Source organism: Perna viridis, chromosome 5 (assembly GCF_037379345.1).
Source record: "Perna viridis isolate PV_CMFRI_1.1 ecotype Kerala chromosome 5, ASM3737934v1, whole genome shotgun sequence".
Taxonomy (NCBI): Eukaryota; Metazoa; Mollusca; class Bivalvia; order Mytilida; family Mytilidae; genus Perna; species Perna viridis.
The window spans coordinates 37,927,807-37,954,246 of record NC_142449.1 but is presented as its reverse complement, the minus strand read 5'-3'; the positions used below and the strand labels follow the sequence as shown (position 1 = coordinate 37,954,246).

Below are 26,440 nucleotides of genomic sequence, written 5' to 3'. Positions count from 1 at the left end.
TGATCCAGAGATTTTGGAAAGGAGGTTCCAGATTATTATTTTATAATTTTTGCCCCCCCCCAAAAAAAAAGGTACAATATTGTAATAAATTTTCATCCATTTGTTTTTTTTAATGAAGAAATTCTCCCCAATATGAACACTAACTTATTATAATATGGAAAAGAACATATTCACACAATTTCACAAAAAAATGTCTATTCCATTTTTGAAAATTACTTATTTGAGCATATCAAACAACCACCACAATGAGAATTAATCATGACATTTGGTATTTTGCACTTGCATTTTGAAGTTTAAAATCCACCTTTATACTTGCAAAATAAGTAACTGCACCCACCAGTTAATGAGAGTGTGAACAGATCCAGGAAAAAATTCCCGAAGAGATGGAATTAAGGATACATTATGACCGCACCATTTACGAACTCAATTTTGTTTCAGCTAAGACATTATGTTCATTAATTTTCATACAAATTATAATTTGTTCAAAATTACAATTTGCACACAGTTTTCATTAATTGATAATTAAAACCACTTCTTATTCAACTAAAATTTTTACATGGGTTGTGTTTTGTCACTCTTGAAACGACAGTATGCTGAATTTCAGTCATAGTTGTCTCTATAAAGACAATATAAAATTTGACTTTATTTTTACAAATAACCATATATCACTTGATCATCTTCTCTTCAATGAATCTAATTTGGCAATGTCATCAATACTCGAGTTTTGGAATATTTTCCCACTTTTATAATCCTGGTGCACTTTATCAGTATATATAGCATCAAACAGCATCTCTGGTGTAGTTTCAGCAGCTTCTTTGGCTTCAATATTGTAGGGTACATATGGTTTCAACTGTAATTACAAGTGGAATGGAATTTTAACAGTAGATTTATACAGGTAAAATCAGCAACTGTCAACCAATTCAAGACCATTCAAAAGTAAATTTACAGAAAAACCAAGAAAAAAGTAGATGTCATAGAACTTCCTGGTCAATGGTATATATTCCAGCAACAGATTTAACACAAGTCAGTGTTTTGAAACTTTGTTTTTACTAAGTCCAACAAACACACATGTACTTCAATTACAGTCAACATACACATATCAATACATTGTGTCTGTTTTATTTTAGTATTATATATATTAGAAGTTGAAAGAAAATGAGATAAAAAAAAATTTGAAAAAAAAGAGAGAAAAAAATCAGATCACAGTATCCTTCATATCTTAACCTACACCATGATTGTCAGCAATGTTTTATATTGTTGTTCAATTATTTTTTATACAGATGTCAATGTGTTGCTTTTGAAATTCTGTTTTAAAATTTTTGACAGGGTAGGCTTATCTTCTTCCTCCCAAGTCAGGATTTTGAGTCCACCTTCACTCCCTGAGGATTGCTTATCTTTAGCTGTTTGGAATAAAAGGAGTACAAAATTGGGCCATACCCCCAAAAATTAACTTTTTAATTTTTGGTTTGATTTTGAATTTTTTTATTGGATTCCTTATGAAAATTTCAAGTAGATTTTCAGATATCTGTACAGGCCACACCCCAAAAAATTAACTTTTTTATTTTCGGTCTGATTTCAAAAAAATTTCATTGAATTTCAAATTTTGTGCTATACTGTGTCCAAAGCAGTTGTTGTGTCTCCACACCAGCCCAAAGGGAATAGAGTTCCACATGCTGTGGTCGTATCGTGCTGCTCTCAGCAAAGCTTTTTATTTTTTTATATAAAACAATATATCTACAACAGCAGATGTTTTTCGAAAGATTTTTACACAAGCTGTACTTCAGACACAGAAGCTTATGTATGAACATTAACAATAACAAATTGATTTTCTGTGGAATCCATATAATTTTTTCTATGAATTCTAATGATATCCCTTATTTTACCCCTAAGCCCATTCTTTCCAAAAGGGGTGCGGCAAAAACCTACAAAAATGATAGGGCCCTTTGTCATGTTGGTAGAGACAATACATTAGATTTTCGAAAAAGATTGGATAGGTTTTCAAGAAGTTATCGTAAATAAATTTAAGTCAACGGATACCTACAACAAAGACCGCAGGGTGATACCATTTTATGACCGAAACAAATTTGCGGGCATATAAAATTAAACAAGAGATCTGTGAGCTACTACTCTCTGAGTATACCCCATTTTTCCACAAAAATGTATTCTTCCACAAGTCAATTAACAGGAAGTAGTTATTTGACAGGACCAAAATCTGTAAGGGCAGTATAGGACCACTAGATGAGGCTGCATACCAAATATCAAGTGTCTGTGATCAGAAGTTCATGAGAAAAATGTTAAGAAAAATTTTATTTGATCAAATATGTTCGAAAACCAGAGGACGCTTACACTACCGGTGCCCCTGGTCCAAGCTCCCAGTTTTTAGTGGAGTCCGAGTTGCTCATTGACTTTTGTTACTTTGTATGTATTATTTTGGTTATTTAGTGTTCTTTGTTGTGTTTGTCTGTTTTCCATGTCTAGCGTCTTTGTCCCTGGATTATATTCTTTTGATTTCCACTAGAATGTTGGTTCCCTTGATTACTCTTCAAAATTAACAAAAATTGAACAGGAAGTAGTTGTCTGACAGGACCAAAATCCATAAGCGCATTAAAGGACCACAAGCTGAGGCTGCATACCTAATATCAAGTGGCTTTGATCAGTAGTTCCTAAGAAAAATGTTACTAAAATTCTGTTTAAGGATGGAATGACTGACAGAGCTTAAACAGTATACCCATTCTTCTTCTAAGGGGTGAAGGTATATAAACTGGATTTCCCTTTCAAAGTTCTCAGACATCTCAAAATACTTAATTCAATTTTACTTATAGGCAAACTAACACTGCCAGATGAAAACAAGTATCAATGTCTTGAAGTTTTGAGTATGTTCACAATTCCATATTACATGTTCTTTTGTTTCATCTTCTTTACAAAAAAAAAACACACACACAAAGAGCTATCAGTAATCTTTATTTTAAATAAAAATCTGTTTGTTGTTAAAATATGATAATTTATTCTATACCGTAATCCATTGCAATTTAGTATTTCTAGTAACTAAAAATGGTAGTCTAAGACATTATACATGTTATATATACATGTATTATACAATGAATTACCTTCTAAATTTAAAGATTTTACACTATTTATTTTGTCCTGTTGGTACTACATATGTATGTTCTTCTTTATTAATACTTCATACGAATCTTTTAAACACTTCTATTTTTTTTCAAATGAGATGGTAATATAAGGGTAAATCAATCTGTTTCAGATATTGTCATAATATTTTACTGCAGCTCTGACAGCTGCAGTAAAACATTTTCTTTGCCAATCTTCAGCTCGATCAACCTGGATATAATTTACATAACGAATACCACAGTCATACCAATGCTGATTTAAAATACATTTGTTTCCAATCTAACCATATTGGACTGGATGAAAAATTTTTTGCAGTTATTTATCTCTCTGGAAAATTCTTCTAACATGCTGACTTCATGTTGGAATAAAGGAATTAATATCAAACATCTTGAGTTCCCCCTTGTTAGATCAAAGCATCTTGCTTAACTCTATGAGTAGGTGAGTTTCAAAACAAAATCACAAAATAGCTCATTGATTTGAAAAATCATGGTTTGTGAAGGATTTTGCAGAGAGACAATAAGATAATTCAATACAGGTATAACAAGTGGTCTTACTAGTGTTATTCTTCCTATTACAGTAAAATTTCTTCTAATCCATTGCTTCATAATGTTTTTAACATACATAAGATTTTCCTCATAATCTACCATAACTATTCTATTAAGGTCTAATGTCCAAATGTATACCAAAAATGTTTAAAGCTTGTTGCACACCCACGAAAGATCTCTATTGTGACATCATTGACATCAAATGGTCCACAATTCATATATTATGGTTATTTTGCTTAACTTGGCCAAAAATTAAAAACAATCCCTAAAATAAGCAGTTATATAATTACATGTACCTATACTAAACATCAGTTCAAGCCAGTTCTTGATTTTGCCACAGTTTTTCAATTGTATTCTTGTCAAGGCAGAGTTGTCTTTCTTTTTATTTGTTATAGGTCTCTCTGTTCACAAAAACCAAACATCAGCACTTTATGGCTCACATGCTTGATTACAAAGAATTTTAGGGAGACATAGTTTTATGATATGATTGAGTCAGTTGCTCTAAATTATTCAAATATTGGTAGGTTTGCAAGGAAACTTGCAGTTCTTTATTTGTTTTTGAAATCTGAATGGTCTGGGCAATCATAGTAACTCCCATTTTAATATATTAGAATTAAGAATATAATTGGGCTGGCCTGTTTGGTTTGAGCCTGAACCATTTGGTTCAACCTGAGTGCTTCAGGTCTGAGGTTGAAGTGTGTACTTTATACATTTTTAGAACTGCCTTGCTTCTTTTGCATGCAGCATGAAGTTGATGGTGATTGGCTCAGAATCAGAAAATTATGTCTGATTGTGGTGACATGCAGACTGTTGCTTCTGTGAGCACATTAAATATCCAGCTCAGTGCCTTTGAATACTACTACATTGCAAGTAGGGTCTGTATAATTGATAACATGTTCATATCCTGAAATGCATGAAATATTTCCCATAGGGTGTTAAACTACAATCAGAGATGGTGTAATTGTAATCATTAATCAGTTGTAATTGATTACATTTCTTCACATAATCATTGTAATCATTAATCAGCCAAAAATATGATTACATGTAATTTAATTTAATCAATTACTTTTCAAAATACCCTGTAATTCTGATTACTTTATGATTACACTATGATTACAATGGAAATATTAAAGCCTCAAATGGTATCTATGGATAAGACATTATGTCAACAACAAAAAATTAGTAAAATGATTGTTAATTATTGAATGCTTCTTTGTGTAAATTTTTCATTTGTTTTTTTTGTGTACTAAATGTTAATTCTATACCAACAAGTAAAAAAATCTAATTATTTTAATGAAAAATGTTTGTAAGAGCTATCAAAAGATCCTTTACGATTGTTTTAATAATTTTTTTAAGAAGTACAAAAATAAAACCCAAGGGTATTATGGCTATTTTCCTTTATATTCAAATACCCCTAAGGGCGTAACTGTATATGAAACAAGTGCAATGGTTCTTAAAAATTCAAGTGAAAGTCACAAATTATTATATTGAGCTTATATATATTTTAAAAATCTAGGTGGTTTAATAAATTTTGTGAGGATTAATGATCTACTATACTTTAAAATATAATATTACCTGTTATTAATTCAAAGAATTTAAGGCCTTACGAAAAATACAATTAACAAAAACAAAATGTCCCAAATCTTTCAATTAATTCATAGTTATTTGCAAATTCATCTTAATCAGATGTAATCATGATTACTTTCTAATATAATCATTATTTTATTCAATTACTTTCAGAAATGCAGTAATCATTAATTTAATTTGATCATACATTTGACAAAGTATTTGTAATTAAATCAATTACATTGAAAGTAATCGGACCCATATCTGACTACAATCCATCAATCAATCTAATTGTATACATGTTAATGAGCCTGAACAAACAGAAATAAACAGTGTTGCTCAATCTTGAGTTTTTGTTCCAAGGAAACTTGGAAATATTTGAAAGTTTGTTGAGGTTATGTTATCTAACTACTGTATGTGTTAATGTGAAGCATATACATACTACACAAGTATTAATTACATTTAATACACCCAACATAAAAGAGTAAGTTCTTACTTGACAATCAGTGAGATCTGGAACTATAAATTCTGGAATCATTTCTTTCTTGTTTACAAACTTGAAATTCTTCTTACTTATGTAACCAGTTGGCTGTACAACTGAAAAGAAAAAAAAATCACTTTTTAAACAATACAATTGATGTCTATTTGTCCTCAAGTGTTTGACACAGTTTTTGATTGTTTATTCTCGTAGGTCAAGACATGAAAAGTATTAATTTAAACAACAACAAAAAAATACCATAATAATTTGTGTACATACACATATAACATATTTGATTTATAAATAACTACATCTAACTTTGCTCTGGAATAAGACAGATCACATGACAGTCAGCTCCAAATGGCCAAAATTGTCCTTGAGTGACCTCTTAACATCAAACATTACATTTTTTATTGTGATGTCAATTATTCTTTCATTTGAAGGAGAATTCACTATAAAACAGTCTGACAGTCTTACTAAAAATAAATGTCCATGTTACCCATCATGATTCATCATGAATCCCAGAACACTGATTAGTCCACATTTCTTCTGACATTTATTTTAATACCCTCCCTTTTTTTTTACTTGGATATTGATTTTTTGGACACCTTCTAAGTTGTTTCACCTTGGGTCATTTCCCCTACATTTCCATTGTTACAATTCAGATTAATTAATATAATAAATGTATGTTTTTTACACTTCGCCTATGAGGAATCAAATAATACTTGACATTGTTGAAAATGTACCACTATGTTGTCATATTGATGAACAAACAGGAATTCCTATAACACACACTGAGTGTCAATTCCTACCTGTATACATATCATTTCTAACAATATTATTACCTCACTTCCAACAGAATGGTTGTAAACCATTCATGTTTTAGGGCATCTACAATGTACATACCATATCTATGGCAGATTTCTTTTTTGTTGTTGAAATTTCTATCCTTTTTACATGATAAGGCTGTAGCAGTGAAAGAAATCAGAAGTAGACCTACATACTGTGTCTATGTAAAATCAAACAAGTGTCAGATGAAATTGGCTCGAGTACAGTGCTGACTATGTAAAATTATGATGGGTCTATGTTGACAAAAAATTCAGTTTCTAACACTGCTGTAGTGCCAACTCTTGGGCATGGTGTAAGATTCAAACATTTTAATGCTGATTAGGAGGTACTTTCTTTGATAGATTGTATTTTTTTCTTCTTTAAGTTTTTCAGTTAACCACCTAAGTTTAGGTGAATACTTAGTACTTACTGGTAGGAGGGTAGATATGTCTGAAGGTGAGAGAGTGATGTTTTCTGGTTCTTGGGTCTGATGGAATTAAAGTTGTGCTGAATGGAATAACAACAAATTGATGTGTGATCTCAAACATCATTACAAGGCGACTACACAACTTGCGTTCTTGTACTTGTGGCCAGTTTAGTGTGTTCAGCATGGCAGATTACTAGTGTTGTGGTAGTTATTACTGGCGTACCTAGCAGCCCTCCTCTGAACCTTATTTATTTTTGAAATAGCGTCTTGGATATAAGGATCCAAAACTGAGGAGGAATACTTAAGTTTGGGCATACAAGGGCTTGGTATGCTTGACTTTTGGTGTGCTGGTTGCTTGTCTTTAAGTTCCTTTTGAGAAATCTTGAGTGTTTTATTAGCTTTTGAAATGATGTCATCAGTGTACTTGTCCCATTTTAAGTTAGATTGTATAATTACACCTAAATATTTAGCTGATGTGACAACTTCTAGGTTGTGGTTATGGAGAATAAAACTATGTTGGATGGTTTTTTGTTTACTGGAGACCAAGAAAACAGTGCACTTATCAGGGTGGAAGGCCATTAGACAGTCTTGTTCCCATTTTGCTGCTGCATCAAGATCACTTTTTAGTTTTGGGTAGTGCTGAAGTTTGGCATACCACATTGTATACAATGCCAGCTTTTATCGCTGTTGTTCATATTTTCTTTTTTATCTTTCAAACCATTGACAAATTTCACACATTTGCATCTTAAAAACTTGGAAGCACTTATAAGGCTTGTTTTGCAATACTCTGCAGTACCGTTTAATTACTAACTTTTTGCATAGTACATCGTCGTGAAGCGGTGTGAGCTCTACGGTTATTACGTGTACTTTCTGAAGTTCCTTTAAGGGTCCCAATACACTAACAAAAAAACAAAGTAATGTCCCAGAAGTACCAAAAAGTGACTGTCCTTATGGAGAAAGTTCATCATTTCCTTCAATCAAACAAATGAAAAAAATATAGGTTAAGATTACGTTTCAGTAAAAATATATTTAATCTTTTCTGACAGTTTTCAAGTCTTTTTCTATTTTTTTTTTTGTTACTTATTCAAAGAAATGAATGTTATGTTTTTAAAAATGGGAAACATGTGGATGTACAATGTACGTACATGTCTCTCCGCTGTAGCTGTTGTCAAGAACCTAACCTGCCTTGGAAAAATATATAACTCCGATTGTATTATCAAAATCGAAGCATAACTAAGATAGGAAAGGCAATCATTTTCTTGTTTGGAATATGCAGTTTTTGTCTGAATTTTGTTTATGTCACACGATATGTGTAAAATATTCCCATCATTCGTGCAGAACTACCGTAATATTTCCGATATCTGTAGATTGATCTGACAGGCCAAAACTGAAATGGATTTTGCTTGAGATGCCCTTAATGGATAAGAAATGTAAAGTATTGCAAAGTGCTATAAAGGTATTGACCAATTTAGAGAGAATGTGGTTGGAAATTTGGGAAAAAAATTGTTCAAATGTTATTTATTGAAAAAAACTCTTTCAATATTTTTACGAGTCAGGCACAGATGGTACATCATACTACATGTATGTTTAAGCTCACAGTGCTCGCTGATTTAGGCAATGCCTACCCCACATTACATTGTTCTGACCACAACCTGAAAAATCACTATTCAAATAAAAAGAGGAGCGCTGCAGTGCAGAGGAATTTATTCAGACTACATTAACATTTTCCTTTTTTTTTCATGTAAAATTAATTTTGTGATTGAATAATCTAATCTACAACTCAGTTCATAAAATCAAGTGTTTTACCATGGAGAGCCAACTTTTCAGCCATAATCTTGCTTCCCCACTTCTTGTTTTGGTGGACATGTTTTGCTGTAATCGGTACTCTTGGATCAAAAGGTTCGTGAGATTTTTTCTTCTGGCGTTGGCACAAACATGAACTCGTACAAATACTTCTTGCAATCCGTGGTGATGCTTGCCACATCCCCTTATTAAATATAAGTGACATTTTATACTAAATATTTGCTAAAATCCGAGATTATGACCTTCTTTATATGGGGATCCTAAGGGAGACAACTCAATAACATTTTGGTTGTTCTAAGGTCTCACTAACCACTTCCGGGTCAAATGGCCACCCCCTATGTAGTACCAAAACTAGGTCTCAGTATCGTATTAATTTTCCCATAGACTTCTATAGTGAAGTGCATATTTTTAGGATATTTTTTTTTAAAATATGTAAATTGATTCAATAAAACTTTCACTTATGTAGCATTTCTAAGGACATGTGAAAAAATAATTTCCCGTAAAGTAAATAGGGTGAGTCCACGAAGATCGGACAGAAAAGTAGTCTCGAACTATAAATAGCCATTTTCCCTACTTTCACTTTCGTTTTGCACACACCAAACCAATCTTTTCAGTGGAACATTTTTATGATATTATGTTAGATTTTCTTTTAAAAAAGTTCTTCATCTTACAGTGTGATGTTTCCTCTATTTTATAAGTCATTGTTCATATCTTTTGACAAAATATTAGTTTGTAGAGAGGCAAAAAGAAAATGCACTATATTTTTATAGCATCCATGTTTTGCACCTGCTCAGGGATATGCAATACGATACTGGTACCAAAAACACACTGAACCTAGACATATGCATTGTAAGTGCATTATGTGTGTGTATTATGATTAAAAGTAGTCAAAAATGAAGCTGAGAATGTGTACTTTAAAATCATATATGTAATTAACTACAAAAGTGTATGAATATTGTTTACACGTGTGAGTAATTTGCCTCCATGCTGTCAGTTAGCAGAACAGGTAAAAATGTGGATTTTCAGTATTATTTATTCAAGTAAATTTTGTGAAGAATTTCTACTATCATCGTACCATTAGCATAATGATTTTGGAAGCCTTTTTTTCCAAGCTTCGCAACGGTATGCAACTTTAAGATGTCCTTTGTCCTGGGAATTCACAGTGAGACTTTGAAAATTACTTTTTTAACATGTAAAGTAATGGAAATGTTAGAAGTGGTTAGTGAGACCTAAAAGATATGTGGATGATTCGATCCAACTCCAATTCGTACCATCAAATTCGTACAATTCGTTCTTAGTTTTTATTTTCTTTTATTGATAAAAGCTTCGGTGTTGATCGATTAATAATGACAAAATTATGGTGAAAATACTGAAGAAGAGGGTGTTCTCAAAGCACTAAATTATAATAAAAATGTCAAATATAGCTTACAGTCCTAGATTAATCCTACGAGGAGGAATGACCTGGCCGGCGAAAGCTATATTTTTATATAGCCTAGCTGGCCGAGTGGTCTAGGGCACTGGACTTTGTGCAGGCGGTATTCCCATAGATGCCACAGCAGTACGACTTCGAGTCCCGCGGAGGGAACGACCAAAAATTTGCATCGCATAATTGACAGTTCTAACATCGTTGGGAATTTTCAGACCTTTACATTATCTTTTTCAATTTGTATCAATTTGATCCGATGTAGCAGTGTAGCGAATAGAGTCGTCACGTGTAGGCCGTCCTGCCACATTCCCCCCACCATAAGAGTCTTCGTACCACGAACGACTCTAACACTAGCTCTATAGCTAACCAAACCCCGTAGGTTTTTAGTTGGGTGCCAAATGTAACGGGAGAGCATGATTTGACTCACAACATTATACTCCGCCACCGAGGTTCGAACCCAGGACCGTTCGGTGACAAGCCAGCCACAAACCGATTCGGCTAAAGAATTAATCCTTTTGCCAAGTCAATCAATCTAATTAAAACTAGATCTTGTAATTTGTCCACAACGTAAGACATAGCTTTACCTTGCATTTTAACTATTCAATATTCAAAACATTTTGCATTAACCAAATATTTGATAGCCCACATTCATCTAAAGTTTTTAATACTCTGTAACCACTTAGTTTGCATTTTCCTCATATACATATTCAGCATCAGTTTATAAGCGATACACGAGATTGTCTTGTCCCTCTATCCAATGTTCGGTTACATCGTCAATATATAAAAATAGAAAGTCAGAAATAAAACAAAAAATAAAAACAATACTGTGATCAAACAAACCAAAAAAATCGATTAAGTATTAAATAAAGGTGAAATACAGGTAGATTTAAACTATCAAACCCTTTTGAGGACTCCATAATCCCTAACTTTAATTGATGTTGTTTTAGTCTAATAATTAAATGTTGGAGAAACGTGAATAAACCGGTGTCTTCTGGCTACTCCAACATTTTAAAAATATATATTCTGGATATTCATACATGCAGAGAACAATGGATGTGGTTTTAGTAGGTTTTGTTGTTTTAGTAATTATCGACTAATTAAATTTACAGGTAAATTTGGGATTCAACATTGGATATAAACATTTTATCAGCAAAATTATAATGTGTTTTAGAGAAATGTGGGGCTATTTTTGCCAAATTTATAACTTTTTTTCATGGTAAAAAATTAATAAAAGTTAGACTTAAAATGTTGAAATATTGGCAAAAAGATAGAGACTGAAAATTAGTCTCACCAGTTGGAATGACGACACTCAAACTAGTTCAACAGATACCCACCTTCCAGTCATGTAAAGACCAGTTCTACAACCAGCGACACAAGACACTACCCGCACTACCTACTTCACTAGCAAACCTACAACTACAGGGAGAGTGGACAAAGATCACTACGGGACAGCAATCCCTACTCGCCGACGACAACACAAACGGACGCATACTACTCTTCAGTACTCGACAGAACATTACCCATCTTGCCGCAGCAGACACAGTTTATGGTGATGGTACATTTTATGCTTGCCCTACTCTTCTTTTACCAGCTCTACACTTTCCATGCCATGGTTGACGGTGTAATGTTTCCACTCGTGTACAGTCTACTACCAGGAAAAGGTCAACCCGTTTACACAATGCATCTGAGGAACGCACAGAAATATGGTTTGCAGGTACCCTACAAGGACAACTACCTCTTCTTCAGACTTGTGATAATATTTCTCGTTTGTTATATCTTTATAGAATGTTTCAGAATTCATAAAAACTAATGTATCAGAGAGTACTGAAGCAAAAACAAATTAATCATTAATATACATAATTTGAATTTTCCAATATGATTATTAATAATTGTTATAATAATGTAAATTATTATGACTTTAAATTTATCTAGCAATAAACTTTAATGTATGTTTTTTTGTCTATTTCAGGAATCAACATCAAAGGCTGCTTCTTTTACTATACCCAATGCATCTGGAGGAACGTACAGAAACATGGTTTGCAAGTACCCTACAAGGACAACTACCTCTTCTCCAGAGAGGTAAGGACTTGTGACTCTACATTAATTTTACTAGAGGTTACAGACAACCAATTCAACCAATGAGCATTTGGAACGTACGCAAAAATAGTCCTACGCAGAAATTACCCCTGTTCCTCATAGTGCTGTGAAAAAAGTTCTCATCTTATTTAAAAAAATTAAACAGTTTCTGAAAGGAAAAACATTTCTGTACATTTCATAGGTGCATTTAACTTCTTGTGATGTGAAGCCTAATCTCCATAATGATTTCTAAATATACCCCTATCTTGTGAAAACACTGGGATTTCCCATACTATTTATAGACACTTCACTTCCAGTGACCACTACTGCACTGCAAGTCTGCTAAACCCCACATGCCATTCTGAGGATTGTGAGCCGACATATGTAGAATCATGCTGATATATAGTCCTCTGCAGGTTAAATTTAAGGTAAAGTCCAGAGAAGCCATTGAATATTGTGAAATTTGCATAGAAGCCTATGGGAAGTGGAATTAGTGGTTTCTAGCATATAGGATGCCCGCGAAATCGCGGTCGATTCAGCGAAGTACACAGTACTAATTTGACGAATCAAAACAAAATGAATAATCGTTTGTTTGGTGGGTTTTTCTTCACCATGAATCACATTATTATTGGCAGTGTCTGAATTTTATGTGACCGGTTCACAAGTAAAATAATGAACGTACAATACTCGTGTAGGTACGAGAATACAATTATTTTCGTAGTGCATTTCAACAGATCCATTTTGACATATATAAACAAATTCCACCGCTTCAAACTCGAAAAAACTTCAACAATATGGAAACATGTATAAACGCAGATTTCTATAAGTGCCAGAAAAATTCACCATCATTTATTTTTAGCACCTTTGCTTCGGAGACATGAAAAAAGACTGCTGCCAAATCTCCTCAATTTTGACCTCCTTCCATAGGACCAAATCACAACTTCCACATAATGTTACAGAATGAAAAACAAGAGGCTCCCAGGTGCCTGAATCGCTCACCTTGTTGAATTTTGCCATCCAAGGGCAATAAATTAAACAAGAAGTTGTCCAACAACTTTGACTCAAGAAAACTTTGATAGGACTTATCATAAGGATTATTTCAGTAAATGAAAGTATAAATCTCATAGACATTGGCTGAAAATAAAAAAATAAAAAAACTGTCATTTTCCCCTGTCAAGGGCAATAACTCTTATAAGGAAGCGTCTAACAAATTTGATGCCTGAAGACTTTTGAAGTCTCAAAAATAAGGATCATTTCAACTATTAAATTTGGCTTAACCTAACGGTTTTGGAGATACATGCGAAAAACTATTGTCTGACCCTTATGTTCTATTTCTGGTAACGGCAGCCATGTTTTTCGACGGATCAAACATCCCCACATCAGTTCTATGCAGGATACCCCAAGGAACATTCATACCACGTTTGGTTCCAATTGGTCCAGTAGTGTCCGAGAAGATTTTTGAAAGAAATAACAAAAAATAGCAAAAAAGAAACGTTGAAAAAGGGCAACAACTCCAACATGGCTTAATAGATTAAAATGAAAATTTGACCGCAGATAGATCTTATCATGCTGCACACTTCAATCCCAGTCAGAATTTGGCTAAACCTAACCGTTTTATGCGAAAAACTGCTGTCTGACCCCTATGTTCTATTTTTAGTAACGGCGGCCATGTTTTTCGACGGATCAAAAATCCCCACATCGGTTCTATGCAGGATACCCCAAGGAACATTCATACCAAGTTTGGTTTCAATTGGTGAAGTAGTGTCAGAGGAAGATTTTTGAAAAATTGTTGACGATGGACGCCAAGTGATGGCAATAGCTCACATGGCTTCGGCAAGGTAAGCTAAAAAAGGAACTATATTCGTATACAACGAAAAGTCATGGGGAATTAATTGTGATCTCGTACCTGTAACATGCATGAAAGCGTATCATAACACACGGACCAATGACAGTCTCCGAATTGGGATATTTTCCTTAAAATTTGCATTTTCCGTAGAAAAAAGATGCAACTAAAATAATTGCACAGAAACGACAGCATCAAAACAAAATATGACTGCAATATTATAGATCCTTTTCCACAGGGCTTATTCACAAATTAACTTAAAAAATGTTCTTTAAAATCTTTATTGACTGAAACAACATTATGCATCGTGAGTTTAATTGCAATCTGATATCAAAATTCACATTTTTAAGAATAGCAAAAAGTTTTAACAAGTTCCCCTATATAGCAACCCAATATTTTTTATTCTCATTATCAAAATATATTTCTAGATGATGTGCAAATCACTATTTATTCTTTATCCAATAACCATATGTAGTCAACATCAAATTGTCAATCTACCCAAATATATACTCATAAAAAACAATTGCTGAACTGTATGGCAACTCAAAAAATTTAAAGCCTTTAACAATTTCGTGAGCAGAAACAGTTTAAACTCAATAGTGATAATATTAATAACATGACACAAGAATATGTCCATTAGTCATAAAAATCCATCAGTTTTGAATACAGAATATTAATTTCTTTCGATGGTCTTTTAAATCAACAATGTACAAGAAAGGAAATACCTAAGTTGCAAGGTAAAAATCACGACATATAACATTGTTTTTTTCTTCAACATTTCCTTTTAGAAAAAGAAAATAATTTAGATATGATGACCAAATTTTTAAGTTTTTTTTCTTTCAAGTCTTATCTTTACTTCACAAGCCAAAACAATATTAGTTCAAAATTAAAATCCAATTTAAAAACATCACAACTTAAATACTTTCCCCCAAAAAATTCCAAAAACATACCAGGTACATGCATTTATAATTACCTTAAAAATATTCCCAAAAGTTAATTTAACCTTCTGTGTAATCTAAAACCTCATATAATAATGATAGCTGAAAATCACAATAGTTTAGATGCAATTACTTTTAAAGCCATTGAAAATTATAGATATTACAACCCAATTCTGAGATCAATAATGGAAAGCACTATATCTCATTTACATGTATCGAACACCAAATACAACTATAATGGTATGCCATACAACAGTAGACCTCTTATATACTTATCTAAAGACAAAATCATGAATGGTCAGGCCTGTCCTCTTATAAAAAAATCTCTTTTAGCTTACTCTTTGCTAATCTTAAGCCGAGGGAAAAAATATCTGTGTTTCTGCTAATATGCTCTAAAAAGCTAGGGTTGGTAAGTAGGCAAAACTTTTATTTTTTTTTTTAGTTTTTGACTTGTACACATTCAGACTTTGATAGTGCATCTCAAAACATGGAATTGGCACAAACTAGACACTGACCCTAACAGGACTAATGCCCAGATGGCCGGTTCAGCCCTTAGGACCATTCATATTGGACACAATTTTTATGGTGGATAGACTAAGCCATTTTGATACACAATTTGTTGCCATTTCTAAGACACCCAACTCAAAACAATAATCAGAACTAATATTCTGTTGACGACAATAACAGAATATGACTAATTCCTGATAATATGCACATGTCCATATGGTAATCTATAACTATAGAGTTTCATAACAATCATGGAAGTTATTTAGAAGGAGTTGTGGACAAAGTTTTGCTGAAAAAAAATGTGAAGTTCCAACCATCATCATTTCTACAATTTTGTTCCAATGCAAGTTCCTGACAATATGCACATCCCAATGGTAGTTTAACACCCCAATAGGTTTTGTAACAATCCTGCAAATCGTCGAGGAGGAGTTGAAGACAATGCATAAGGCTAAGCAATGTAGAAAAATGTCCAAACAGAAGCCATTTCTCCAATGTTCGTCTAAATATAAATTCCTTAAAGTATTCACATCTCCATATGGTCATATTACAAAGTTTCATAACAATCCTGCAAGCATCCTCCGAAGTCAGGGTTTTGAGTCCACCCTCGCTCCCTCAAACCCCTGACATCACTCATTCATATTTTGCGGGTATCGTCCAGCAAATTCCGATTGCTTGCTTCTCCAGATGCGAAGCACCAATGAAAATCAATTGGACATAAAATGTCTGTGGAAAGGTGAACATTGATATGAGTAACTGATAGTTGTAAGATGTCACAAATGATTCAATATGACCAAAATGATAACTGTAGATTCTGTTTAGAGTCTTTAGCGAAAAAAAAAGACGTTATGTGTATGTAGCCATTTTTTAAAATTATATCGAAGAGTTTCTATTACGAGTGACTTGATTGGATTTTGGATCCGGGTAAAATTTAGGTAACTCACTAGATGGCGCTGGATGATACCCACTAAATATGAATGAGTGATGTCAGGGGTTTGAGGGAGCGAGGGTGGACTAAAAACCCTGACTTGGGAGGATGTCCTGCAAGCTGCTTAGAAAATATTTTGGACTAACGGACAGACAGGATGAGACCTATATACCCCCAAACTTTGTTTGCGAGTGTATAAAAATTAGGGTCGGTAGGGTTAGCGGAAACACAGGAAAATTTGTTTAAAGCGAAGTTCATCATGACATGACCGCTTATAGAGTTGGTTCAGATAGTCTAGCATATCATGCAAGCTTTCCATAGAGTAAACTTAAGAATTTAATGATTGACCACTTGAGTTTGCATTTCAAACTACTAAGTGATTTAAAGCTACCATTTAAACTTTACTTCAAAGCCTTTATCCAATAGAAAGTCACTACTAAATGAATGTTAACTTTCAGAAATTAAAATCATCCACTGGTTTTCAGACTTATTATTGGCAACAGCTATGAAAGAATCCTTGCAAGTCAAAAGACTAATTGTAGTAACATCACAAGCATGACATAACTTCAGAAGGCATGCAAGGTTAGTTCAATTAAACTTCAAACTTCCTTAAAACTTGACAGCATACCTACACAACCCTCATACACAACACATTGGTATCTTCTACAATAGATAAAACTTGAGCTATCTAATCTTTCTCTAACTTAATTATTTCTAGTACAAACCAAATTCAATAGAAGCTGTCAAGTTTGATAAAAATAGTGACTTAGGTCACTAACATTATACACAGTCACTTTTGCAACAAGTTCCAAAAGTGCAGTGTAAATAAAGAACTGCCTTATTTAGAGTAGTCATTAATGTCTTCCAAGTGATGATAAATAACATCGTTTTTGTTCATTTCAACTTCATCTTTTTCTTATTAGCAATAACCTCATACAAAAATAGAAACCCAGTATTGTCTAAATGGTACAGTTTTCTGAAGACATCACTGATGACAAATCTAGACATGGCAGTTCTATCAATAGACATACATACAAGGATATACGAGTACATTTACCTCTTGATTTAAAAAATAATTAAAAAGAACAAATCAGTATTCCCTTCAAATAATTTTTCCATTTAAAAAAACCCAAAACAAAACTTTGACATGGAATTTGAAGATTTAAAACAGCCTGTATCAAATTAATAGATAATCAGCTACCAACTAAAATCAATACATTCAACAGTATACTAGTCCCTATGATAGAAATAGTGGTTAAATAAAGGCACAACCAACAATTTTTTCAGAAAAAATATGTGAACTTCGTACATGTTTGTAACATAATTCCTTGTACATAATCCACAAATAAAAGCTTTATGTGCAGTGAAAAGTTCTCCACCAGCAAGAGGAAGCAGCGAGTCTACTGATAGAGAAACAGTCCTCTGTTAGCCAGAAGATAATACATATCCTACTGTTTTCATAAAATAATAGATTTAATCCTACAATGTGCAGTTGTCATAACTTGTTCATCATTATTTCACTTAAATGAGTATGGACCCAGACATGAAAATGTCTGTGGAATGTTTGTGTAGCTAGCCTTCCACTTGCACTATACAACTGTTCATTACAGAATCATCAATGTATTATTTTCGGGTCATAAAGCTTTAAAAATATTGTAAAATGATGTAACTAAACTGGATTCGTTCATTATTTGTGCAAATGTCCAGATGCATGTAGAATTTTCAAGCCCTTTTTATTAATGAATGAAACATTTTCCAGTTTAATTACATCACTTTCATAAAAGTCGTCTAACAACAAGGCTGAAAATTGGCTCTATTTGTTTCTGATATCAATTTGAGATTTTACAAAATTTGAACACATTTCTGAACTAACAGGCTTCAGTATCATTTTTGTCATTAGACAACTTTAAAAAATCATATTGGTCATTTATAAGCTTGAACTGTATTGAAGACCAAATGAGATCAAAGATAGATATTAAGCAGTGCCTTCGCACCCACCTGTATTATATAGTGATGTATGAGAGACAAGGTAGAATTTTAATAATCCAGGGAAATTCTGATTATCATTTAACATATTTAACTCTCATTCTTCATTTATTTTATTTCGTTTCACTCTTTCTTAAGACTATTTTCTTCTACCCTCTATATGCAGTAGTTCTGAAACATCCAGATAGTTTATAATGATAGTACCGCACCTTTTGAAGCTCATTATAAATCCCTTGTCTCTATATAAAACCATTATAAGACAAGAAAGGTTTCAATAGCACTGACTTAGTCATATATCTTATTACTTAATAAATTACAACAAAATTTGGAGGAAAAAAAAAATATTCACATATCTTTCTCACATAACCGATCAGGACACTTCTGACATTTAATCTGGCAACACAATCTTTCTCAACATTCATGCCTGCAACTCGCACATAGATACATAGATGTCATGGAACACCAATTCATTTATACCAAAAAAAAAAAAAACCAAAAAAACCTTGCACCAAAATGTTCACATTTATTTTTTTTTCAATCTATGTACCACTTGTAACCATACATAACCCCCAAATTTGACAACTTTTAACCCTGATTACAATCCTATCATCCTGATTTTGTGACCCCTGTCTTAGCTTCACTTCAAATAAAAACAATACAAACTTAACACATTACATTCAATTCATAATTTTCATGACAGAGTTCTCCAACACTCTGAACAAGCAAAGCATCACTCTTATACTACAGAATTTATACCATAACAGAATTCTAATAAATTTCTGAAAAGAAAGGTTTACTTACTGAAAAAATGGCAATGACAGATATAGCTTTACTGTACATTTTAATACCTAATCCTTTTGTTCAGAGGCATGTAAGGTTTCCAGAATACAAATCTTGTTTAACCACAACAAATTGTGTGTTCAACAGATACTGGCAAAATAATCTGATCACTTTTGAATATTCAGCATTGCAAGAATGTTTGAAAGACATTTGAAAAATGGAAAATTTGGTGTCTGCAAAGAAATCAGAATTGAAAATGTAAACGATGAAATGATGCCATTTGGTACTGGAACACTTTATGCCACAACCATTAGCTATTTTACAAGTTTGGACGTTTTACACTGGTATCTAAAGTGACATGACAAAACCCATAACACTTCAATAATTAGGTATCTTAAGTTTTTGAGTAAGGAATAAGCCATTCAGAACTTTACCATATGAATACTTTCAGGTACCAGATGAACTTCTTATCAGTGCAATGTTTTAGTTCCTTTGTTGTACTAAAACAAAAACTGATCTTCCTTTACTTAATAAAGCTAGCACAGTTGCATAGTAGTTGGATAATGTGTTAAGTTAGTTCATTTTATGCACCATTTATTAAAACATTATCTGAATAAGCACTATACATTTGGTTGGGCCATTTCTTGTTCAGATTTAATGTCTACACAGGGTTGTGTTCTCTGCCAATCTCTAGGTATTAACAGCTATGTTTGAGCTGCAGTTATCAAGCTGCCTTAAAAGGTAACTCCAGTCTCTATCTGGACAGCACATAATATAGTAGCACAACTAAATAGCACTAACGTTCTATAGGAATTGGTAATTACACACTCCTGAACATGTCTGTGCAGTATATAATCATGGCACACTAAAGATTCAAAGCTTTATCTGTCTTTTCAGATGATTATTGAATTAATAGTAAAATGAACCATGTACAATTCTTCATATCCTTGGAAGTATGAACATTTTCTCCAAATGGTCTTTTTAAGTTGAGTTCTTTCCACAAACTCTACTCAAATGCCCACTATTTTCACAGCAGAAAAGTAAAGTTTGCTGTGTATAAACACATTTAATACCTGAGTTTCTGCTGACTGCATTTTGTTATTTGTGCTACCTGTGCAATGTTTTCTAAAAAGGTTTCATCAGAACACAGAGTCTATATCTCCAAAGGCACGAAATATAATTTCCTCCACTCCCAAGTGCCTTCATAGTTCTGGTTTTTACACTAATTTATCTTTTTGTACAAAAATAAAGTATAAATTACAACGCAAAAAATAACATCTCCTCAAAAAGTTTTTATGATACATTTAGTTATCACATGCTATGATTTTGAAACACTTTTAGTGTTCATCAGAATGAAATTATAAATTGTAGTGCAGCTTGATTTCAGGACCTACACATCCTGAATATTTATACAAAAAAAAACCTTTGTGAATGACTTGGTGGTAAGATAAATTGTGGGTCTAATTATTATTCGAATTCAAATTTCCCTATAGAAGAACCCTTTCAATACATAATGCATACAATGTTGCAGCCACGACTTCTGAAAACTACCCACCCGCAAATTAAATATTATATTTCCAGAATGTTTGGCTATAAATGAATTGGTAACTGCACTTCCACTTGTTGTCATTTAATTTACATCTTTTAACATGCTTAAAGCAGTCAAAAAATTAAAAATCAATTTTCTTCTTCTATTTAGCTCTATTTAATAATTCTCCATTTTCAATATATTTCATGTTTCTTCTTTAAAAGAGCCAACAAAAGCAAGTACAAATGCCATTCATATATAATAGTTACTAAGACTTCGTGGAAACAAATTATTTGTCAACATTCAAAGACTAACATAACAGCAGACTTGTAGACAAAAATACTGACCAACAAAAAGTTTTCTCATTAATAATAAAGTGGTTGAAATCTGAACAACATGATTTAAAAGCAATGTTGTTTTCAATTAACAATGGCTGCAATTTTTCACATGCTATTTCATATTATAATGGACAATGAATGATAAATGGGGAGATTTCTTATGATTCTTTTCCCTTTAATTGTTCTTCATCTGCCTCACTCATGTGATATTCAGCTACATATAATGCCTTATCTATTACTTTGGGTATAGGTTTGATTTCTGTTCCAAGCTCATTCTCAATCTTGTGCAGTGAAAACCTAAAAAGACAAAAATATGAAACTCATGATGTAATGTCATTTAGTTACTTTCTGAGACTCAAGTTCTATATTCTATGTTATGATTTGTGGGTTATAAAAATATTTACAGTTGGGGAAGTATCTGCCAGGTCACTGTTGTTTGACATAACTTGGCAACTCATTGGAAATTGCCAATATTTTTCAGTATTATGTCAGTATGAACAATGTAACAAAGAGCTGCATAATGACTGCATGGGATATGCTCATTGGCTGATATACCAAACATTAAGTGTTTCTAACTCCCTGTTTTGTTCATTTTGGACAATATTTGCTAGACCTACAAAACCATTGAATACTTTGAGCTCAAAAACTTTTCAATACTTTTATAATTCATAGATGATTGATACATAGCAATGGCAAATACCTCACACGGACAAATTTACATGTTTCAATTTGTAATATATTATGAAGAAGTGCCAACAAAACTCCAAACCATGAAACCAAAATTTTATAAAAAAAATAAAAGGGAGCCAATGATAATGGATAAAAAGAATATCTCAAAAGTTTCATGGCATTAGCAAAAAGTGTTTTTCAATTAGAGCACAATAACAGAAAAACTACCCTGGTTTTTATTGAAAAGCACCAAAAAAAAAAAAATAATAAAAAAAATAAAAATTAATTCACATCAAAATTCTACAGAAAACAAAAGGGAGTCTATAACCACAGATATCCTCAGTTTCATGGCATTTTTTTTAAAGTCAGAGCGTGAAAACAGAAAAGACACCAGCCTTTTTTTAAATGTAAAAAACGTTCAAAATTAATGTTAATTAAAATGCAGCCTTCTTCCATCAATATGAACAATTGACCAAAGTATCATTTAAATAGCTTAAAAAGTTTTGGAGTCATTGTACAAAGTGTAGATGACAAACAGAAGGTGATTAACCATTAAACTTACAGACAAGTATATATATGACAGGTGTATAAAAACAATAAATTTACTTATCAAAGCAATAAAGAAGTTGCTTTCATAAGGTTGAATGTGTTTTGAATTAGCCTTTTACTATTCCTTATACCAGTAGTCATTGCAGCCCAACCAAGTGTGTGTGGCTACCCAGGTTGCAATTTGTGCGAGATAATGGCAACTACAGAAATAAAGTGGTATTATCTCTTGACACTTTAGTTTATCTTGTACTGATGGCTTTCTTTTAGGTTTGTGGCATGTTCATATAACAATGTGTGCCAGAATTGGCCTACATCAACTCCAATACCATCAAATGAAAACGATGGTATGACTGAACCTAGTGAACAAACAAGTATACCAAATATGAAAATATTAAAATCATGAGCTCGAGATGTTGTTAGTCTTATATTCTGAAAAAAAAAAGGCTCTTTGCCCTAATAAACCCCCCCCCCCCAAAAAAAAAACAACAACAAAAAAAACACAGCTAAATAACTCTCCCAGTTTTTAGTGGAGTCCGAGTTGTTCATTTACTTCTGTTACTTTGTATGTATGATTTTAGTTACTTTATGTTCTTTGTTGTGTATGTCTGTTTTCCATGTATGGTCTTTGTCCCTGGATTACATTATTTTGATTACCGCTATAATCTTGGTTCCCTTGATTACCCTTTAAGATAAAATTTCCTGCTGAAGTTCTGGATATGTGTTTTTACTTTTTCTTTTATATTTTTTCTAATATGATTCTGTTGTGCTATCTACATGTAATTATACCTGTCATCGTAAGTTATCAGGTTGATGGCAACACCAAGATGACCATATCTACCAGATCTGCCTATTCTGTGGAGGTATGTCTCAGCATGTTTAGGGAAGTCAAAGTTAATTACCACATTTACTGCCTGAATATCAATACCTCTAGTAAATAAATCTGTACAAAAAAAGGTACTTATACAATACACTAATATTGTTTTCATAAGCATTGAAAAAGTGACATTTTTTTTAAAAACAAAATGTTTCTCAGGGCACAGTTTGATAAGACCACAGAGGTACAAACCTGAACAGTTGGGACAAGTTTGGACCCACCAATCAAGCTTGGAACAGCTCAGAATTTGGAAACAAAGTGGCCCTTTCATCATAAATGGTTCAAGCTACAACCCCAAAAATAAATCCCAAACTTCCTTTAGAGGTTTGACACTTTGTGGCACAATTTCCGAGAACCATTCACTTTACAAAATGTTTTTGCCCAGATATAATGAAATCCATATTTCTGACCCCTAATTCCTAAGCTATTAAGTCAAAACCCATAAAATCAATGCCAGTCTTCCCTTTTGTGGTACCATTTCAAAAAGTTCCATTTACCTGTTGCCAAGTAACAGTCCTGACATAATGAAAATGCTCATTTTTTTGCCTGTAATTCCTTAACAGTTCAAGTCATAATCCAAGCCTTCCTTTCGTTGTATGGCACCCTGTGGTTTAATTTTTAAAATATCCATGAACTTTTATCAAGGTATTTTCTGGAGATGAAATTGTCTACAGATGCCCCGTGATAGGGATTACTGAGTGCCATGCGCAAAAGTCACAATTCCTCTTAAAATGGGGCAATGAAAGACTAATGTGCTGTGTCATGTGCGGGCATCAAGTTTCCATCATTGATGGTGGAGTGTCATCTGCTACTTGTGACAGTTAAAAAGGCATGAATATGTCTTTCAACTATGTTTTTATTAGCAGCAGGCCGGTATTTTGATCACAATTTTTGTGGAGATTTTAGGACTTGGGAATGAAATGGCACTTTGTTGATTTGTTCAGATTACATATTCTTGATCTTGATCGTTAACAAATTTGAAAGAATAATGAACATTGTTTTTAAGAATTTAATTAATTTTATAATATTAGAAAAGTGTGGACTGGGAGTCCCATTTTAATTTGATAATGCCACTGAAGACATTTTTAAGCTAGACCCAAAACAAAAGAAGTTTTCTTTTTTAAAGCATAAAAAAAAAATAATAATAATGATGGTAAATAGAATCAAACTGCAATTGTTGTAGAAACTAACTTTGCAGCTGGACATGATTATGAATCCCCCTATTGAAAATACTGATGATGATGGTGTCATGCTTTCCGGTCCTAAAGCTCACCAAAAAATTTCCAAAATCTGATTGTAGCTAAACGAAGAAATAGGCTCTTACCTATCATTTGTGATTAACTACTTAGAATCAAACTAATGGGGGATCTGTGGACTATGATAAAACACTAGACAATACATTAGTGTAAAAGAACAGCATTCCAATGTCCCCCGCGTAAAAAAAAAGTGCAGAAAACTTTAAATTCACTAACAGTCCAAGGTTCGTAACTTCTGTAAAAATCATTCAACAGTTAGGCTACATACAAAAGATATAATCAATTGATAAAAGCATTAGAAAAAAAAGTGTAGAAAACTTTTAATTCACTGAAATCTTCTAAGTCCAAGGGCCTTAACTTCTGTAAAAATCATTCAACCATAGAAAATGTGGAACTTAATCTGTAACTACATAGTAAGACAACATACAAAATATGAAATCAATTGGTAAAAGCATTACAATAAAAAGAGCTGCACTTTAAGTGCATAATACACCCGTTGCCATTTTAAGTTGTCCTTATGCTTTTGATGAATTTATATGATTAAATAGAAATACTGTGAGCCTTGTCAATTACTCTCCCCCCTAAAAAAAAAGTAAATACAAAAAATGCACACACAATTTGCCACTATCAAGGCTACCCAGTTTAACTAAGTTTGTTGTCTTGATTGTTCACCCATACATTTCTATCTTGTTCAAAACACACTTTTCTGACAAGGTTACCAAGTACATTTTATATTTATTAGTCGATCATCATAACAAATGGTCCATTTTCAATGATTTTTCACCAAATAAAATTTCCTTGGCCGTTTCCACCTTTTTTTTAAAGAGTAAAACTTCATAACATGGAAACGTAAAATTTGACATTTATACAAATCGGAAGGGAGCTTTTGTCAATAGATATGAACTATTCATGAAAGTTAGTGAAAGTCTTTTTGAGTAATTGTGAGAAAACTTGAAAATTCCCCCTTTTTTTAAGTATAAAAATACATAACATGGAAACGACGAATCTGAAATTCATAAAAATCGAAAGGGAGCTTATGTCAATAGATATGAACAGTTCACCAAAGTTTCATAAAAGCTGGTGAAAGTGTTTTCGATTTATTGTCCAAAAACATGAAAATCCCCCTTTTATAAGTACATGTATAAAAATTGATTACATGGACATGATAAATCTGAAATTTATAAAAATTGAAAGGGAGCTTATGTCAATCGATATAGAAAATTCACCAAAGTTTCATAAAAGTTGATGAAAGTGTTTCTGAGTTATTGTCCGAAGTGGGGACGACAGACGGACAACGGTATAATATACTATTTTTGTCATTGACTGAAAAGCACAAAAAACAGTACCTGCGAAATTGACTTCTACTAATAAGTAACATTAAACATTGTTTTAAAATGTGAAAATTTATACTTGCAGTTATGTCTATTTGAACAAATCAACAAAAATGAATACATTTACAGTATTTTTCAGTTGTATAAAAATATTGGTAGAAACTGTTTGCTAATACAGTAAAACTTCGGTAGCTCGAACTGCAAGGGACCATTTAAATGTGTTTTATTTAATCAGGAGAAATCAAAGTTTGTATATTTCCAGATTGTCAGAGTTAGACTTCTTCAAAAAACTGCTTATAAAAACGTTCAGAGTTCAAGTTCCTTGATCAATAATTTGTTTTCATCTGATTTTCATTTATGCATTGATCATGCCTACTTCTGAACATTAATTATTGAACTTCAATCAGTACTATGTTAAGATCAAAACTACCTAATTAGTGATGACTTAAATATTACCTGTAATTAACTAAAATGACCCAATTAATGAAAGGGTTATAGTTTTTCACAACTTTTCTTACCCAAGCTGACAAAATGGCTAACAAGTTCGGAGTTAGTTTCTAATATTTATTACAGAACAGACTATTCAGTTTGAGCACTCGAGAAAACCAAGGTAAATTTGATTATATAAGGAAAAATTTTGG

General features: G+C 32.6%; 2 protein-coding genes across 2 annotated transcripts in view; both read right to left on the bottom strand.

Annotated features, from left to right (window-relative positions):
- Positions 1 to 630: 630 nt before the first annotated feature.
- On the bottom strand, positions 631 to 9,071 carry LOC148617391 (large ribosomal subunit protein mL41-like). The gene is made up of 3 exons (XM_088584979.1): positions 8,777 to 9,071; positions 5,734 to 5,834; positions 631 to 850 (listed from the first exon to the last, which is right to left on the bottom strand). Exons 1-3 carry the CDS (start codon positions 8,976 to 8,978, stop codon positions 674 to 676), a joined length of 480 nt encoding a protein of 159 aa, XP_088441105.1. The 5' UTR covers positions 8,979 to 9,071; the 3' UTR covers positions 631 to 673.
- A 5,312-nt stretch (positions 9,072 to 14,383) lies between these two features.
- The window catches only part of LOC148617390 (ATP-dependent RNA helicase me31b-like), a 58,032-nt gene continuing 45,975 nt past the window's right edge, over positions 14,384 to 26,440 (bottom strand). The window contains exons 10-12 of the mRNA XM_088584977.1: positions 23,125 to 23,278; positions 16,583 to 21,417; positions 14,384 to 16,166 (exon numbers count right to left, since the gene is read on the bottom strand). Of these exons, the coding sequence (XP_088441103.1) occupies positions 21,279 to 21,417; positions 23,125 to 23,278 (293 nt within the window). The 3' untranslated portion in view covers positions 14,384 to 16,166; positions 16,583 to 21,278. The remainder of the gene's footprint in view (positions 16,167 to 16,582; positions 21,418 to 23,124; positions 23,279 to 26,440) is intronic.

What these genes read in the sequence shown, in the direction of transcription:
- LOC148617391 (XM_088584979.1), bottom strand. Translation starts at nt 8,978, where the DNA reads ATGTCACTTATATTTAATAAGGGGATGTGGCAAGCATCACCACGGATT. An exon ending in TGAAAAGTTGGCTCTCCATG is followed by an intron (nt 5,835 to 8,776) that starts GTAAAACACTTG and finishes TTTTCTTTTCAG; the next exon opens with TTGTACAGCCAACTGGTTAC. An exon ending in CAGATCTCACTGATTGTCAA is followed by an intron (nt 851 to 5,733) that starts GTAAGAACTTAC and finishes TTGTAATTACAG; the next exon opens with TTGAAACCATATGTACCCTA.